This window comes from Perca fluviatilis, chromosome 11, assembly GCF_010015445.1.
Source record: "Perca fluviatilis chromosome 11, GENO_Pfluv_1.0, whole genome shotgun sequence".
NCBI classification, from domain to species: Eukaryota; Metazoa; Chordata; class Actinopteri; order Perciformes; family Percidae; genus Perca; species Perca fluviatilis.
This window is the reverse complement of record NC_053122.1, coordinates 16,165,060-16,181,270: the sequence shown is the minus strand read 5'-3', so window position 1 is coordinate 16,181,270 and position 16,211 is coordinate 16,165,060. Positions and strand designations below refer to the sequence as shown.

The 16,211-nt window shown below is 41.6% G+C and overlaps 1 protein-coding gene across 2 annotated transcripts in view; it reads right to left on the bottom strand.

The window, feature by feature from the left end:
* Window positions 1–416: 416 nt before the first annotated feature.
* zfyve9a (zinc finger, FYVE domain containing 9a) overlaps window positions 417–16,211 on the bottom strand; it is a 29,650-nt gene continuing 13,855 nt past the window's right edge. The window contains exons 5-19 of one of the 2 annotated variants that reach the window (XM_039815022.1): window positions 14,758–14,857; window positions 13,927–14,103; window positions 13,181–13,344; window positions 12,070–12,199; window positions 11,573–11,695; window positions 10,608–10,763; window positions 9,453–9,677; window positions 7,887–7,969; window positions 7,507–7,611; window positions 5,562–5,712; window positions 5,278–5,358; window positions 4,061–4,223; window positions 3,136–3,241; window positions 2,095–2,271; window positions 417–1,814 (exon numbers count right to left, since the gene is read on the bottom strand). In XM_039815022.1, the coding sequence (XP_039670956.1) occupies window positions 1,653–1,814; window positions 2,095–2,271; window positions 3,136–3,241; window positions 4,061–4,223; window positions 5,278–5,358; window positions 5,562–5,712; window positions 7,507–7,611; window positions 7,887–7,969; window positions 9,453–9,677; window positions 10,608–10,763; window positions 11,573–11,695; window positions 12,070–12,199; window positions 13,181–13,344; window positions 13,927–14,103; window positions 14,758–14,857 (2,103 nt within the window). In that variant the 3' untranslated portion in view covers window positions 417–1,652. The remainder of the gene's footprint in view (window positions 1,815–2,094; window positions 2,272–3,135; window positions 3,242–4,060; window positions 4,224–5,277; window positions 5,359–5,561; window positions 5,713–7,506; window positions 7,612–7,886; window positions 7,970–9,452; window positions 9,678–10,607; window positions 10,764–11,572; window positions 11,696–12,069; window positions 12,200–13,180; window positions 13,345–13,926; window positions 14,104–14,757; window positions 14,858–16,211) is intronic. The other variant, XM_039815023.1, reaches the window with a different exon arrangement.

Below are 16,211 nucleotides of genomic sequence, written 5' to 3'. Positions count from 1 at the left end.
AGAAAATGTTAAATGAAATACATTCAGCTTCAGGTCAAGCAAACTCCTGTTTCTGCAGGAACCCCAGATCTTTACAAACGCTGAACTTTTCTGACATTGGGAGAGAAAAAAACAAAACAAAAAAAATGTCTTTGAGGACACAGCGGCAACCCAGACGCTCGCTTTCACTCTCCTATTAATGGCTTAGAATCCAGTGCACTGCTTCTGCAATTTAATAAAGATATATTATATATCTTTACGTCTTCAACAGTTATTCTCTTTTAAATAACTTGAGTGGCTTTTTCCAACCAACCACTGCAGGACGAACAACAAGTGCTGATTATGTAGAAGCTTGAGTTGATGAATGAGATTTAAAAACTGATTTCCCCTCTTCAGCTTTATGTACAGATTGAGTTTATCAATAAAGCATTGGAACCTTTTTTTTTTTTTTTTTTTTTTAAATCAGCTGTCTACTGTAGGACAAAAAGGGCTTTATGTAATCTTATTTCACAGAGCGTCAGTCAGAGGAGTCCATGACGGTAACGTCAGTAATACTGTCTTCCACTGGGATCTCTGGAGGCTACAGATGCACAGTTAGAATGGAGAGGTTGTTACGCCTACAAAACAATATGTACAACAGGTTAACGGATTTATCCATGAAGTCAAGCATCTGGTGATTGATGAGTAAAGCTTAAAGAGGTGAAACTAAATGGGTTTTTTTTTCTTTGTTTTTTTCACTTGATGAATTGCTGTAGGCACTGAGCACCATGGTGCAAAAAAAAATAAAAAAAAAATAAAATCACCACACAGACACAACCTCCAACTCCTCATCTAATGATTTGTAGACGTAACGTTCAGAGGAATAGTCTGGACTTGTCAGCGATGGATAGGAGTCTCCCTTGTTTTAGAGCGTCCGTGCTACACAGCCCAGAGTGCTCCAGGACCCCCGGGTGCCACAGGGACATTGGAGTGACGGGTGAGCTACGTACAATACCTATGGAAAGTATTTACCATCCCTGAAAGTTTGATTGTTTTTTTCCAAAAAATGGAATCAAACTATTACGAGGGTAATTTAGTTCAGCGTGTTGTAAGAGCGTAACAATAAAAAAAAAAAAAAAAAAAAATTCATAATAGATACATACTGCTGTATATATTACGGGCTCACGGTGGTGTGTAATGATTTAGGTGTTCCCTATTAAAGGGGGTAAATACTTGTTTAAACATGTATTTTGTGTTTTATATTTATAATTAATTCATTAGGACTTTGTAGAGATCAGTAGAGAGGGTCTTCAATCAAATCTACTTTGAATTAATGTTGGGGGTAAAACACTTTTTATAGGCACTGTAACACTACACTGGGGTCAGACAGTATGATCTCTGGTGTTCATTTCCTGCTCGGAGCACCTCGGATGACCACCAGAGATCAGGAGTAGCGGTCGGGTGAGCTTCAGGTACGCAGCACACGGCCCGATGATCCTGCTCGGAGCTTCCTCAGGCCCCGGCCGCCTCTGGATGCATAGGTTTGACTTGAGGAGTGCTACCCCGCCTGGCACGCCACAGTTCTCGGGCTCTTTTGAAGTGCAAACGGTCGAAGGGAGACGATGGAGGACCCGGCCCGTGAGATGGCGTCAGAAAAGTAAAAAGATGTTTTCGAGGTGAAGCGCCGAAGACTCCTAGGAGATGATCTCCAGGATGTAGAAGACCAGCTCCATGACCACCGGGCCCTCGCTCAGCTGACACGCCCCGCCGTGGATGACGGGGATCAGAGCGCTGTCCAGGTCGCTCAGGTACTGAGGCAGGAGAGGCTGGCCGTTACTTCCCGCCAGGTAACCCACCTGTAACGATGAGGACAGGTTAGACTGGATCCTCACTGCGGTCAGCGTACAGGGAAACATCTAGATTCAGTAGATTTGGTCTCTTAAATCTTTCAGACAGCAGTGTACCTGCATAAAAAACTAAAATAGTTCATTTACAGATCGCTGAAACAAACACATTATTGTCCCCCGTCTCTCCATTTTTCTTTGCTTTCACCTGCAAACACGGTTTGTTTTAAGTGCTATAGATCAAGTTTGTGTGCTTGCAATAATGCCTCCGTTTCATCTGAACCGCCCCCACCTGGTCCGAGTCCAGGGTAACCCTTAGTCCCAGTTTGGCCATGCCGTCCTCCTTCAGCAGCTTCAGGTGCGGACAGAGCGCCATGCAGAAAGCTCTCGCCACGTTCTCCGTCAGCCGGCTGTGGTCGGCCGGGTCGCTCAGACCGTTGGGTTGATCTTCACTCTGGAGGAAAAACACCTGAGGAAAAGAAACAATGTTTGGGTGTGCTTTTTAACACATAAAACACACACATAAAACACACACACACACACACCGAGTGTGTAATGTACACCATGCTAATGTAACCTTACATTAGAGCTGGGCGATATAGAGAAAACCAAATATCACGATATTTTGGATCAAACACCTCAATATCAATACTGTAGGGTTGACTATTGGTGCTTTCACAAAATATTTACACAATGAGAATTTCTTTTTATAAATAATCATCAGTAACGTGGATATAATGACTAAGTGGGTAAAGGCAAATACTAAAACAGCTAGAACCTAGTCTGGTAAATTCAGAAAATGATATCACTTTACTGTACTGCAGCCTTTAAAAACAGGGAAAGACAACACTTATGCCATATTACGATAAGATATTCAAAATCTAAGACGATATCCAATCTTTTATCACGATATCGATATATAAATCGATATATTGCCCAGTCCTACCTTACATACTCTAAGTCAAGAGTTGACTAGATTTATTTCATATTTGACTGTGACAAAGAAGTGGAATGGCCGAGCAGAAAAAGAACTTTTTTGGATAAACAAACCGTAAAGCCTTTTTTTCCCCAACAGCTAAGGAACATGAAAGAAACAAGGTCTTAAAGCTGCAGTAGACAGGTTTGCACATCAATTATGTGACATCATGTCAGTACAATACACAGTCCCTGACCCTGTGTTGTTGGCGAATAAATCCTTGCACCGTAGTTACTATGGTACTGTATCAGAATTTAATTTGGTCTCCGTTAAAAAGAGACCAGGCATTCAAACCAGCGGCTTCACTGTTTAGTTACAAATGAATGAATAAATGTTATAGTGTCAGCTGTATTGTACCTCTGTCCAGCGGATGACTTTGCCGTTGGCTTTAAACTCCGAGCCATGAAAGATCTTGACGCTGGTGATTGACTCCATGGACTTCCCATCGATCGGACTGATGATGCTGAATAACCACAACACACAAAACAACAGCGTGTCATTAAACAGAGTTGACCGAGGATTTAGAAACAGAGCAAACTAATATGTGTAAAGCGGAAGTAAAAGTGAGGAACAAGACAAGTTTTAAAATCTGGGTGGGAGATTTCCTTTAGCCAGCTGCTCGGTTGGGGATCATGAGACTGTGGCTGGAATCGGGCCAACTTTCATTTTGATTATTTTTTTTTCCCCCCTCTACACAAGAGCACAAAAAGACTTTTTAAGTTAAGTTTGTCGATAAAAAAAAAAAATATTGAATATGGAAAATGTCCAAACAGGTAAAACAAAGTGATATGATGGATTAGGGGGCCTCCTGCAACAAAAATATTTAAATAAACTCTAAATAAAAAATTATGTTTTATTTGTGTCTTTTACTGGTGATTTTTGTATTTGTTCTATATGTTCTTGTGCTGCTTTTTGTGTTTTGCAGTTTGCTTCTTGTTTTATCTAGTGACATAGGGGTTAAAGCAGCTACTGTGCATATAATGAAGGGATATAGTATCTGCTGAAAGGCCTCAATTATAGCCAATTGTGAAAAGTCACATTTAAATGTGCAGATCTTATCAAGACTGCTGTAAAATTGATTGCATTGGTCTGTAGCTCAAAGCCACGTCAAACCACATCATTCCACCCGGCTAAGATTTTCCTCCAGAGGGCTTCCTCAAGCATGCATTATGAGTTTTCATAGCAAAGTAGTAAAAGCAGCGGTTGGGAAGCTATCAGTTCAACTGTCCATGAGATAAATGCATCTCATCTCCCCCACTCTCCTCCCACTCTCCCGTCTCACCCCTTGTTGAAGTTGTGGTCGTCCTCCGTCCATTGGACGTGGACGAGCTCCTGGTTCTCCTCCTGGTCCGCTTTACCGCACGTGATGCTGAAGTCCTTCATGTCCCTCAGGGCTTGGCGTAGACAGTCCATGGTCTCAGCTGTGATCTGGATCATCACACCGTCTAAGGGTGGAGACCAACAAAAAAAAAAAAAAAAGGTAATCTATTAATTATCATGATACGTGTTGAAACAAAGAGTATGTTCATCTGTAAGTCGATTGATGGAAAATTACTCAACATTTTCCATAAACAGTTATTGTTTAAAAAAAAAAAAGGGACAAAGTCCACCGATTTTACACGTGAAGATCAGTTGACTTCATGAGGAGTATGATGATGCGGTCAGGGCTAGACAACTTTACACAAAGCTTGGTAAAAAAATGAAAAAAAAAATGGAGGTGTGTGCGTCCTGTCAGACGTGAGCATTTACCTGGCAAATGAAAAAATGTTCCTGGTGGAAATTATAGGAAGTGTAGCATTCAGGATTTTTGGAGCATAAATAATACAAGGACCCAAATGTCAGGACATCTCAGCCTCTGCTGCACATTTTGACAAAACCCAAAAACTCTATGATAGTAAAATACTACATCACTGGAAAATCCCTTTCAGTCATTCATCAAGAAAAGCATCGACTGCTTTCAGCTTGTCCAATGCTTTTGTCTCATTTATATCGTAAATTTGGTTTTTTTTGTTACCTTGGGCTTCAGTAAACTATTAAAAAAAATTTAAAAAATCATCGGTTGCAGCTAGCAGTGAGTAATATGGATAACATATTACAGCATATGTTATTTTATATTGTGATGTAATCAATTTTATAGAAAATCTATTGAGAAACGGTTTATGGTTAAAAAAAACAAACAGATGAGGATGTCTGGTTTTGGGGTACCCCGTTGTATCAAAGTACTTCAGCACAGTAATGCATTATTATTATTATTTCCCACAGCAGCATAATTCACCCAGAGATGTGAAAAATTGCTATAAAAACTACAATCTAACAGTTGGTAAATGTATATCTTCACATCTCCAACTCCCCATTTTTAGCACTATTCATGAATTTGTGCCAACACAATGCATTATTCTTTGTGTGTGAGGCCTTTGTGAGGTAGCTTCATACAAATATTCTCATCCAATATTTCAGCATTTTTACAGCCAACATGTAGTTTGTTGTCACAGTTCTCACCTTCCACAATGCTGGTCTTGGCTAAGAAGCCCGACGAGGCTTTCAAAGCACCACTGAACACAAAGAAGCAGGCTCCAGTAACTAGAAAAAGTAATCACAACTTAAGTTCAACTTTGAGAATCAACAACTGATAGAGGTCAAATTATTTTCAGGCAAATAGACGGGACAAGAGAAATAATAACAGGCAGTCAGGAGGAGAGCGCTCCAGACAACAAGCTGGACATGAAAACCAGACTGAGGGAGAGATAAAAGGAAATGTGACGTATCGGTTTCTGTGTCAGCACCTTTGCGAGGCTGGTGATGGATGCTGATGGCCTGCGTCTGGTAGTTCCCATCATCATTCTGGACACACACCAGGTGGGAGTCAGCCCGGTCGTTGAAACACGCCCCCATGGCCAGCACGTGTTCGTTGGACTTGTTCATGGCCTTCATCAGCTGCAAGGACAAATAATATCCATGTCTAATTAAGAAGCCCCTTTGGGTGTGTGTGCTGAGGAAAATGGGCTTAACAGAGGCTGCCTGGTTAAGACTTATTGCAGTGGCCTTGTGGGTAAAGTCCTCGACTTACATGGGATGGCATTGACATGACAGATTGTGAGGAAAGACATTGACGAGGGTGGGTATCAATAGTTGAAAGATCCCACATATTAAGTCCGTTAAATCCCCTGCCTCTGCATCTCTCTGAAGCCATTCTTATCAAAATCTGGAGGGCTTTAACCACTTGCTGTGCTAAAGGCTTGCCTGCAAGCTGTTGAGAAACGGTCCCCACTTCACATTACTGGGTTCCCATCTGTTACTGCATCAGCAGCCAAACGCTACAACCAGCACCACTCTCTCCACCCCAGCTTTCTTTCTCAGCCAAATTGTTCTTCGTGTGTGCATCACTTCTTCTGGTCAGACATTCATTCACACCCTCAAGGCAGCGGCGTTATAACAAGTCGGCAGCCCACGCCTAATGTTCAGCTGCAGGGACCCTGGAGAGTTTGTCACACATCACCTACACAGAATGTGTGTTTGTGTGTGTGTGTGTGTGTGTGTGTGTGTGTGTGTGTGTGTGTGTGTGTGTGTGTGTGTGTGTGTGTGTGTGTGTGTGTGTGTGTTGATGTTCAGGGAGCTTAATAGGAGCCTCCTCCGCTGATGTCAGTCTGATGGAGGGTTTCATTTGGTTAGAAAAACGATGTATGATTTTGGGAGGGAAAAAAAAAAAAGCTCAAATGTGCAACATGAGACACAGCTTTGCTCTCTTCTCTCCATGTCTAGAAACTGTTTTTATGCAGACATTTTTGAATTGGAATGTTCTAATTTTGGCTGGTGTTAACGCTGTCAATCAAACTCCAGACCAAGACCACGTGAAAGGAGGGCCTCACACCGCTTCCAATCAGACTCTGGTGGGATTCCTGATAGACTACACCTTTGATGTTCCCTGCTGACAAATACCTCCACCCGTCCCCTGCATCCCTTCGATATTTGCAGCATATGTGTACATTTTCTATCCATCTATCATTTGTTGTACATATTGCATTTGGATATTGGTTATGTTGTATATGCTATTGTGATATAAGCTATTCAAGCACTGTTCTGAAAGGGCAACAAAACATTTCACTGCACATTGTGAAGATATGCTGACTATGTGACAAATAAACTAAAACTTCTTTAGGATAGTATAAATGTGGTTTCTAAATAACAATTAAATCCATTTTCTGAACATGAATGGTCAAGTAAGCAATTGGAATAGGCAGCATATGCAAGATCATTTGGTAACCATGCATGCACATTATACATCGACGCATGCACAGTAACTATCCCCCTGTAATATTACGCTAAAAGAAGCCTCTGTTTCTACCTGTTCATCATTACTCATAACATGAGATCGAGTAGCCGTCCCGAACAGCTCGTCTCGTTATTCATTATATTAAATTAGATATCTTTGGGTTTTGGACTGTTGGTTGGACGAAAACAAACCATTCGATAATAGGCTCTGGTTAAATTGCACTTATTTTTTTTTTTTTATTTACAGTTTTATGGACTAAGTACTTGTTAGCTGCAGTAAGCAGATATACTATCACAGTATAAGTACATTTATATCATGATATAGTCAATTTTCTAGAAAATCTATTGAGAAACTTTTGTTTATGGAGAGAATAACCAGATGAGGATCTCAGTTTTTGGACCTTGTTTTCAATGGATATGTGATGTTGTCATAGTGATAACCAGATGCAGGACACTCACCTCATTGTAACGATTACTGGGGATCTTAATGCTCGTCTTTCTCACCTCCATGTCCACAACCAGACCTTTTACCACCGGTAGCGTGTACTGGTAGTTACGGAAGTCCTACGACAGGGATGGAAAAAAGTGAAGGATAGGAACACTATATTTTTTTAAATTATAGGTCTGCAATGTAAGTACAATAAGTGAGAACACTTGGTAACATACTGTAAGTGACATCCCTGTTTGACTACACATATAATTATTATTATTATTAATTATTATTTACATTTTGGAAAATGTAAATAAGGCTAATGCTATTTTTCAACAACATAAAGCAGAGCTCTTCAACCTTGAACATAAATAATAGAGCACAGGAAGAGAAAAACAAAGCAACTTACTGCGAGCAGATTCATGATAGTGTGACCGGTCTCTCCGAAGAGGGGTTTTCTGAAGCGAACACTGAACAGCGGACACGGATAAACTGCAAAACAAAATTTTCAGTTGTTAATAGATCAACAATAGAACTGAATTCCTACTAACATGATCGATGATTTTTAATGTCAAAGCTACTTATTTTTCATTCATCAAGTGTCTCATTCAGTTGTCATGGAAATATATCCAGTTCCTCTGCAAAATGATGCCAGTATTGAAATGATTTTAACATTTTGGGTTCAGCCTTGGTTATAAAAGTTACAGAAATATGGTCACAGAAATCTTTTTGATTTACTGTTATGGTCTTTGTTGCTGTTACACCATTTCTCCTTCTTTGGTAATTATTATTTTAAATCTATTAATTAATTTCATCAGTCTTGGTGCTGGGACTATTCTTTGTTTTGTAGGTGTTTTCATGTAATAACTGCACAACATGGGTTTCCTGTGTTTTATGATTTAAATGCAAATGAACAAGAGACCCCACACTGACATCAAATACAGTGAACCGTGCCTGTAGTTAGGAGAACGCTCCTAATCCACAAGTGAAAAATAAGGCTGCTTTTTTTTCTAGCAAGCAAAGCTCCTTAGATGACTATTTTTAGCCTTATCTCAGCAAACAGCTGGAAATAAGATCTCGCCACAAACTCATTAGCAATAAAAACCAATCTCAGCCTCAATCTGCAGTTCAGCGGGGATCCTTATACTGACTAGCTACCCAAACTTCTGCTGGTCACTGCTTAAGGTAAGAGATGAGAGAGCTACACAGTTTGTGTGGTGGATTCATTTCATGGTGATGGTAACATTTTTTGTTCAAGAGCCTCAGCTGTATGTGGCTTTGTTAATATATTCTATCCGAGCTCAGTGGAAGCAGGCAAGAGGCTTAGCAGAGCGCGCGCGCCCGGCCCGCGGGGCGGGGGGGGGTGTGGGGGGGTTAGGTTTTTTGTTTTTAGGCGGGGGGGGAAAAACCCCCCACAAAACTTTTTGTTTTTTTTGAGAAACTGTGAGAAACCTATGAGAGCAGGCTGGTTCGCTGACAACTGACATACTAAGCTCTCTAGATCAAGGTGGATCTTAATATTTTACCATACCATAACCCATCAAATCGTTAGAGGACACCCACGCTCTTTGCTCTCCCTTTCACCAAATTTAACCTTGTCCCATTATACAAATAAACAATTACTACAAATATTTGTCTCTGATTCACTTCAGTTGAAGCCCACAATTCAATGCTGATTGAAGATTACTCGCCAGGGAAGCGAAAAAGAGAATTAAAACGACAACGCGACAGGCAAAGCAACAAGACCAAAGTTAATATTGGAGTGGCTAGAACAGCTGCGTGTAAACGATAATTGTTAATTTCGGGTTTGGCCACCGTAGGAGGAAGGGCTAGAAAGTAATATTCAGTTGCTTGTCATATACAATTTCACCCCTAGATGGGAGAAATTCTTACACAATGTATATATAGCTTTAAATTATACTTATTGTCCTATCACTTTTGCTGTATAGTGTGAACCCCAGCAGTCCTAACTCACATCGGTACTCTGCGCCCAGCCGCAGCATGAGGCGGATGGGGAAGACCTTGGCCCAGGGCGTTTCCCACTTCTGTATCAGGATGCCGAAGAGGTAGGGAGGGTTGGGCAGCAGCAGGTCCTGCAGCGATTGGAAGGAGGGGCTGATGTAGAGGAAGCCACCGTGCTCCTTACTGCCCAGGAAGCTCTGCATGAAGAATGAGTGACTCAGGTGGCTCAGCACGTTGCCTTTAGGAGACGAGGAAGAAGGGGAGGGGAGGAGAAGAGAGAGAAGTAAGTGATATAGGAGATGTGAGTAGGAGAAGGGGGTGATGAAATAGGAGAGGGGGAGGCACAGCAGGGTAGTAGGGGAGGAAAAAGGAGTAATATAATAGGAGTTTCAGAAAAGTATAAAAAGCAGGGAATGACATTAAGGAGATAGGAATAAAAATGAAGAGGATGATTTGGAAGAAAAGAGACAACCCAGAGTTCTCATCATCAGAAAAGGGAGGCTTTCAATAGGCTTTCAGTGTATACATGGGATGTCTCTGTGCAAAAGGAGTCTTGCTCAGTCTGTATTAAGTTCTACAACAATGAATACAAAGGTCTGCTCGCTTTACAGCCTCATATTACCTACAGAGGTTTTATGTTACTAATTATCTGCGGGAGGGATCGCTGGCTTTAGATGCCACATAATGTAATAATTGCATGACAAAGCACTGGGACCTGCTAAAGCCAGCATTTCTTCCCGAGACCTGACTGACGGCGAGTTAATAAGGAACGACACGCACAATATGGCTCCCTTCCACCAGCCTAAAACTGCTCCGCTGTGAATATGAAAAAAGGAAACAGCCTGAGGGGAACGAGCCGTCAAAATCACCAGACATTAGCAGAGTTAAAAACGTTGGTGAGGTGTCACGCCTATGGGAGGCAACCTGACAGCAGGACGCTAATGTTTGGACCATTTTTCATGAAAAAGACAGACACAGTTCAGCAGCAGTAGACAATAACCTGGTTTCCGAAAAGAGGACGGCTAGGTGCTTCTGTTAGTTTCAGACAGGTAGACTCACCTGTTGACAGAACTACTAATGAGCTGCTATCTCCCCCCAAGAGGGGCACACGGTGGAGGTGGCCTAATTTCAGTGTGCCTCCTGGTGGAGCCGTTTGTTGTGTTCTTACCACTGAGGGCCTCCTGGTAGAGCTGCACAAAGTGAGTGAAGATGTCTTTCGGGATGGTCTTCTCATCAGGTAGACACTGAAGCAGAATGACCACCTCTGCCTGGCCAACAGCATGCATGCCCTTTGTTGTCAAGTACCAACACTTCCTGTTTACATCTGTGCGATAAAAGAACAGAAAACTAGTCTGTCATATCAGACATACAGGAGATAGTTACCAAGTTACATCAGAGCCATAAACATTTCATACGATCCTTTCAAACATTAAAAACGTGACAGTGAGTAAATAAACACTTTTATGTAAAAGTCATGATCGCAATCTTACCATTTCGGACCTAGCAACATATTTGTAAGGCTTCCAACATAAGTCTGAATTGAATGCCGTCAGATTTACATAAAGGCGACACCATCACAAGATTAAATATGTTTAGAGAGAAATCAATGCATGTTTCTTTTTAAGTAAACTTACATTTCCATACCTGCTAAGTGCATGGATGCATAAAAGAATATCCAGCAAAGTACTTTACATACAGCATGAGAGCTAATAGGAATAAAGAGTGCCAATTTAACATCTTGTAATTCTATCCTTGTGCACTATTGCAGATTATGTGATAGGCAGCAGAATTATCTAATAAGTCATTACATTTATTAGTGAATTCACTGTGAGAAGGGATCCCACGCTACATACTCCATGCCTGAAAAGGGTTTATAAAAAATATCCACATGCATGGCATACAAAAAAATGAAAAATATGAATTTTGCTACTCAATAATTCACAATTAAAAATGTATACAGTACAAATGTGTATTTTTCTTAGATCATCATGAAATCAATAATTTACAAGCAGGTCCCCCACACTAATTTCTGCTCCTCCAAAAGTTCTTTATGTGAATAATGTTTTGACCTGCATATTTAAAAATGAATGCCCTAAACCGCTGTGGTAGGAAGGCACTGGCTGGGTGACTCACAGTTGACTAGCTTGACCATGGCGAGCAGATTAGCATTGAGCACGAAGACCAGGGGGTCTGGGCCTCCCTCCTCCAGCTGCTGCATGAGGACGATCTCTGACGGCCTCTCCTCCACTGCATAGTCTTAGGGTGAGGTGGAGCAAAAGAAGGAGAAGAGGGCAGAGGGAGGAGTCGAGGTAAAGTTAGATAAACAAACAGGAAGAACGAAGGATGAGAGAGGGGTGGAGATGTCAGAGTGATGATGATAAAGGAGTCGCATGTGAGGTTAGAGAAGGAAATGATGATCAGATTTGGATAACAGCTAGAGACCCTCCGAGTCATTTAAAAACATCATCACTGCATTCCCATGAACAAATCCTCTCCTCCTCCGTTGGCAATGAGTGTTTGAGACGTGAGCCATGATACAGAGCACATGTAAAACCCAATTAACAAGCACAAACACAGCAGCTGACGGAGCAATGAGGAGGCAGCAGAATGGTGAGGATGAGGGCAAGCACCTGTGATGTGGCCTCCCGTACCTCCTTTGACTCCAGTGGAGATGAGGATGGGAGGGAGCCCGTCCTCCGGGATCAGACTGAGGGAGCTACCCACGGGGCTGCCCACCGGGGCGACAGGGGTATGGGCTGCCTGGGGGTGGAGAGGAGGGGTGGGGGTGTAGGGTGAGATGTAGTTTATAACACACAGTGAGATGCAGTATCCAAAAGGGTTTTATATGGCTGTGATTATAGGTACATCTGGGTGCTATTAATACTGCAGAAGCCAAGATTATTCTGACTTTTAGTTCTTTACAAGTGAAATTCCCTCACAAACACTGAAAGCTCAATTTATATCCAAACTCACACACTTTGTAACTCACACACTTTGTAACGCAAGTCCAACCTGTCCAACATGTTTTTACAGGTTCAGTAGTACTCGCTGTGACTAGTAAATTGATTTCAGACAGACAGACACTTTATTGATCCCCAAGGGGAAATTCAAGATTTGATACATTATAATGTGCTTAACCAAGAACACTTATCAAACTACAGTAGGAGCCCCAGTTCACCACTTTCCCACCATTACTCGTGAACTACAGAAGTCAATTTACTGACAGTTAAACCTTATGCAGTAAATTCAAATTCATGCATTACTGAGTTCATGCCATTTTGACCTTCATGGAGTCATGTGAAAGTCTGATTTAATCCTCAAGTTCTGTCTGCATAGCATCATCAGGCCATCTGAGATGAAGTCATTTAAAAGCTTCAACAATCATGTTTAACAGGCCATGAATCATCCTAAAAGTTGGCATTTTGGCATTCAGGTCCAATGAGTGTACAAGCAGCACAACCACAGAAATGACCACATTCAACTTGCTGTTCTGTTATTTGTTGTGAGGCAAACTTTAACGTATTTTCCTTTAAGCACATCAGTCGACTGGGATTTCTACTGACTAAGCAAGCAATTAATGTTTCCTTTGAACAGTCTGTGACCTAGCCAGTAAACAACCAAGAATCCCACAGAAAGAGTTCTATGTGGCTTCCTTCAGCTTACTGCGAAGTAGCTAATATGACCATAACAAGCTCCCCTAATAGCATTAGCTGTGGGGAATGTTTTTCGTGCCGAGCCTACCTCTGAGGATTCAGAAGTGGAGGATTTGTTTGAATACGCTGAGATGGCCAGTGACTGGGAGGGGGCTGGGCTGGAGGTTGGAGGTTTGGGAGACTCTGATGTGTCTCCGTTAGGTAGCAACCCATCAGAAAACCACACCCTCCTCTGCTCCCGTGTCAGAGACCCTAAAAGGTGAGAGACCGACAGTGAAACACCACAAGGTTACATAAATGAAAACTGTATGCAAGCAAACCCTTACCGGTACTAGCAAAAAAACTTTCAGGAAAATACTTATTCAGGAACTAGAGTGCGGACCGGGCTGCATTTTTCTGTCCGAGCCTGGCCCGCGCTCGACAGAGCAGTAACCGAACCCAACTCGAGCCCAACAGGTATTAAGATATTTATGTCTGAGCCCGATGCGAGCCAGACACAGTTAAAATCTTTTAAAAATCAGTACAAAAATAAATTCTCACACTAATGACACATGTACGTTTGTTTGTGTGGAAAGCCTGCTTTTATTAAGCAACTGTAGGAAAGCATTCAGAAATGTCAACAGATGAGCGCATCAGCGCACACGGGGGAACAAGCGCACATTATAAGCAGTTTTAAATTGAAAATGTTCAATGTCTGATGTCGGGTCGAGTATCCATCCTCTATCTGGAACACCCTGATCACATTCACACAGTTCCACTTTAAAAGAAGTGGAGACAGAATGTCACTGTAAAATAAAGAGCAAAGAGCATTTTTATTCTTGGTAAAAGTTGTACCCTCATTGCCAGCCTGTTTCAGGACTCCCACGGGCACCATGACGGTAGGAGGAGGGGAGCTGAGCACCCCAGAGGCTTGGGCCTGCTGCAGAGGGGGGATGGTGGAGCAGTACTCCGCTGGGTTGTTGGGGTTCGGACTCTGGTTGCTTCCAGTGGCCGTTGTCTCCCATGATTGAGCTGACAGAGACCGAAAACGCCATTAGTATAAGTTAGGAAAAATGCATGTGTGTGTATAAATGACTACTGCTAATAAAAGTATGTCAAGTACAGTTTGGTTAACTAGGGCTCTGTTCCAATAAGTGGCCCAGTAAGCCATTCAGCGAGCCAGAGGGCTCACCTTAATGAAATGCAGTCGTAATTAACGATATTAATTACACCTGTGATTTTCCTGCTATGACATGTCAAAATGTCTGTGAAAAGGCCTATTTATACAGCAGCTGTGGCCCATTACCATACTTTATACAGTTTAACACTCTTCATGTATACAATAACAATTACAGTATCATACTGCTGCAACAGTTTTCTTTTGAATTTATCTCATCTATGTCAGGAGAAAGAGTCATACTGTAGCTTAAGCTTAGCTTAACCATAGTTCAAATACATCTCAAGATTAACCCTTTCGGTATCGTTTTTAACTAAAGAAGCAAGAAAAGTATTTCTTTGTGGACCGTTATTTTGAACCTCTTCCGCTTTCTCTCCTTAAAAATTATGAAACTAAAGTCCTTCAATGGAGCAGTCTCTTCAGTTGCATCCATGTATACATTCAGAGCGCACATATAATAGAACATATAAGTTGGAAAGAACTAACTTTCTACTTGCAGTGATACTCACCACTCGTCAGAGCAGAAAGACAGGTGACACAGACGCGAGCCTCCTTCCTGTCCATGTACATGAGCCTGCACTTCAGGCTGCAGCACGTCGCACAGAACACCTTAAAAACACAAAGAAAAATTATATTATTTGTACTACATTCCTACAAAAGGATGAGCACACTGGAAGAAAAAAAAATTCTACAAATGATTTTACTTCAACGGTGATGATTTCTAAAAAGGTGAACAATTGAAAATAAATTGTGATTAAGTGTGCAGCAAATGTACCATTTTATGGCTATTGAGTTGCTGTACTGTGCCAGGGCTTCAACGAGCTGCAGCTGTGTACAGGGCACTTTACATTCAATGGATTAGCACCTCATTACACATCATTATCCAGTAACATTCAGAGCCTCACAGCACCACCATAAACTGGTTTGTGGATCTACCAGTCTGGTGGTGGGTGCACGGAGAATCCCGCTGCATCTATTGTTGGCTGCCCAAGTGCTGGTGTCAGTACTACTGCAGTGCCAGCTCTTCCCTGCTCAAGTGGCAGAGAGTGTGTTTTTTATTTTTTTTACAATCATGGGAAATTAAGTAGCAGTCCGGTGATTTTCCAGTGCAGTGTCAGTGACCACATCTTTCCTTTAAAGCACTGTGCGGACACCCCGCTGTGTGTGTGGGTGGACATAATGCTAGAAAGCTACCTGCACACCAACGTGAGCTGATCTGCAAAGAAAGGCCAAAAAGGAAAGAATCTATCAAACTTTATTTATTTTACCTCCTTACTCAACACAGACCAGCAAAGCAGCTACTTTAACAATACTCTGTTTGGAATATGACTCTCTAATGCATTTTAAAAGTTGAAATGCATTTCTCATGTTTTTCTCCTTTCACGCATGATTTCTTTGTCTTTGCGCGGTTTATCCTGTTTTTTTGCAGTAGTGTTTTATACATTTTATTTGAACTGGAAGATGTACTGCAACATAACTGCTTGACTGTCAAACATTACATTATTAATGGATAATTAAAATAACCATTAGTTACAGCCCTAGCGTCCATGTCATTTTGTTCTTGACAAAGATCCTACAAGGCTACTCACTCGTCGTAAGAAAACCCAGGATGAGGATGCTACTATGTAATTTTTAGTGCATATTTTGCAGACGCTTTGCTTTCTCTAAACCAACCTTGAAAGGTCAACATCATTTGGCAATTCCCAGAATGCCCTGTGACAAAACTCCCAGGAGAGGTGTGAACATATTGGAGAACAAGCAGGTGGGGAAAGCAATAATGAGAACAGCAAGCAAGCTTTTTGGCAAGAGTTTTTCAATGGCATGTACCTTACCCTTAATACAATATATATCTCATGGATACACTGCATTCTGGTCTATTGGTCTATACAGGCTACTGTAGGGTTAGGAAATGTATCCCTTCCTTTTTCTGGATGATTGTTTAAAATTTGTGCAAAATTGACTC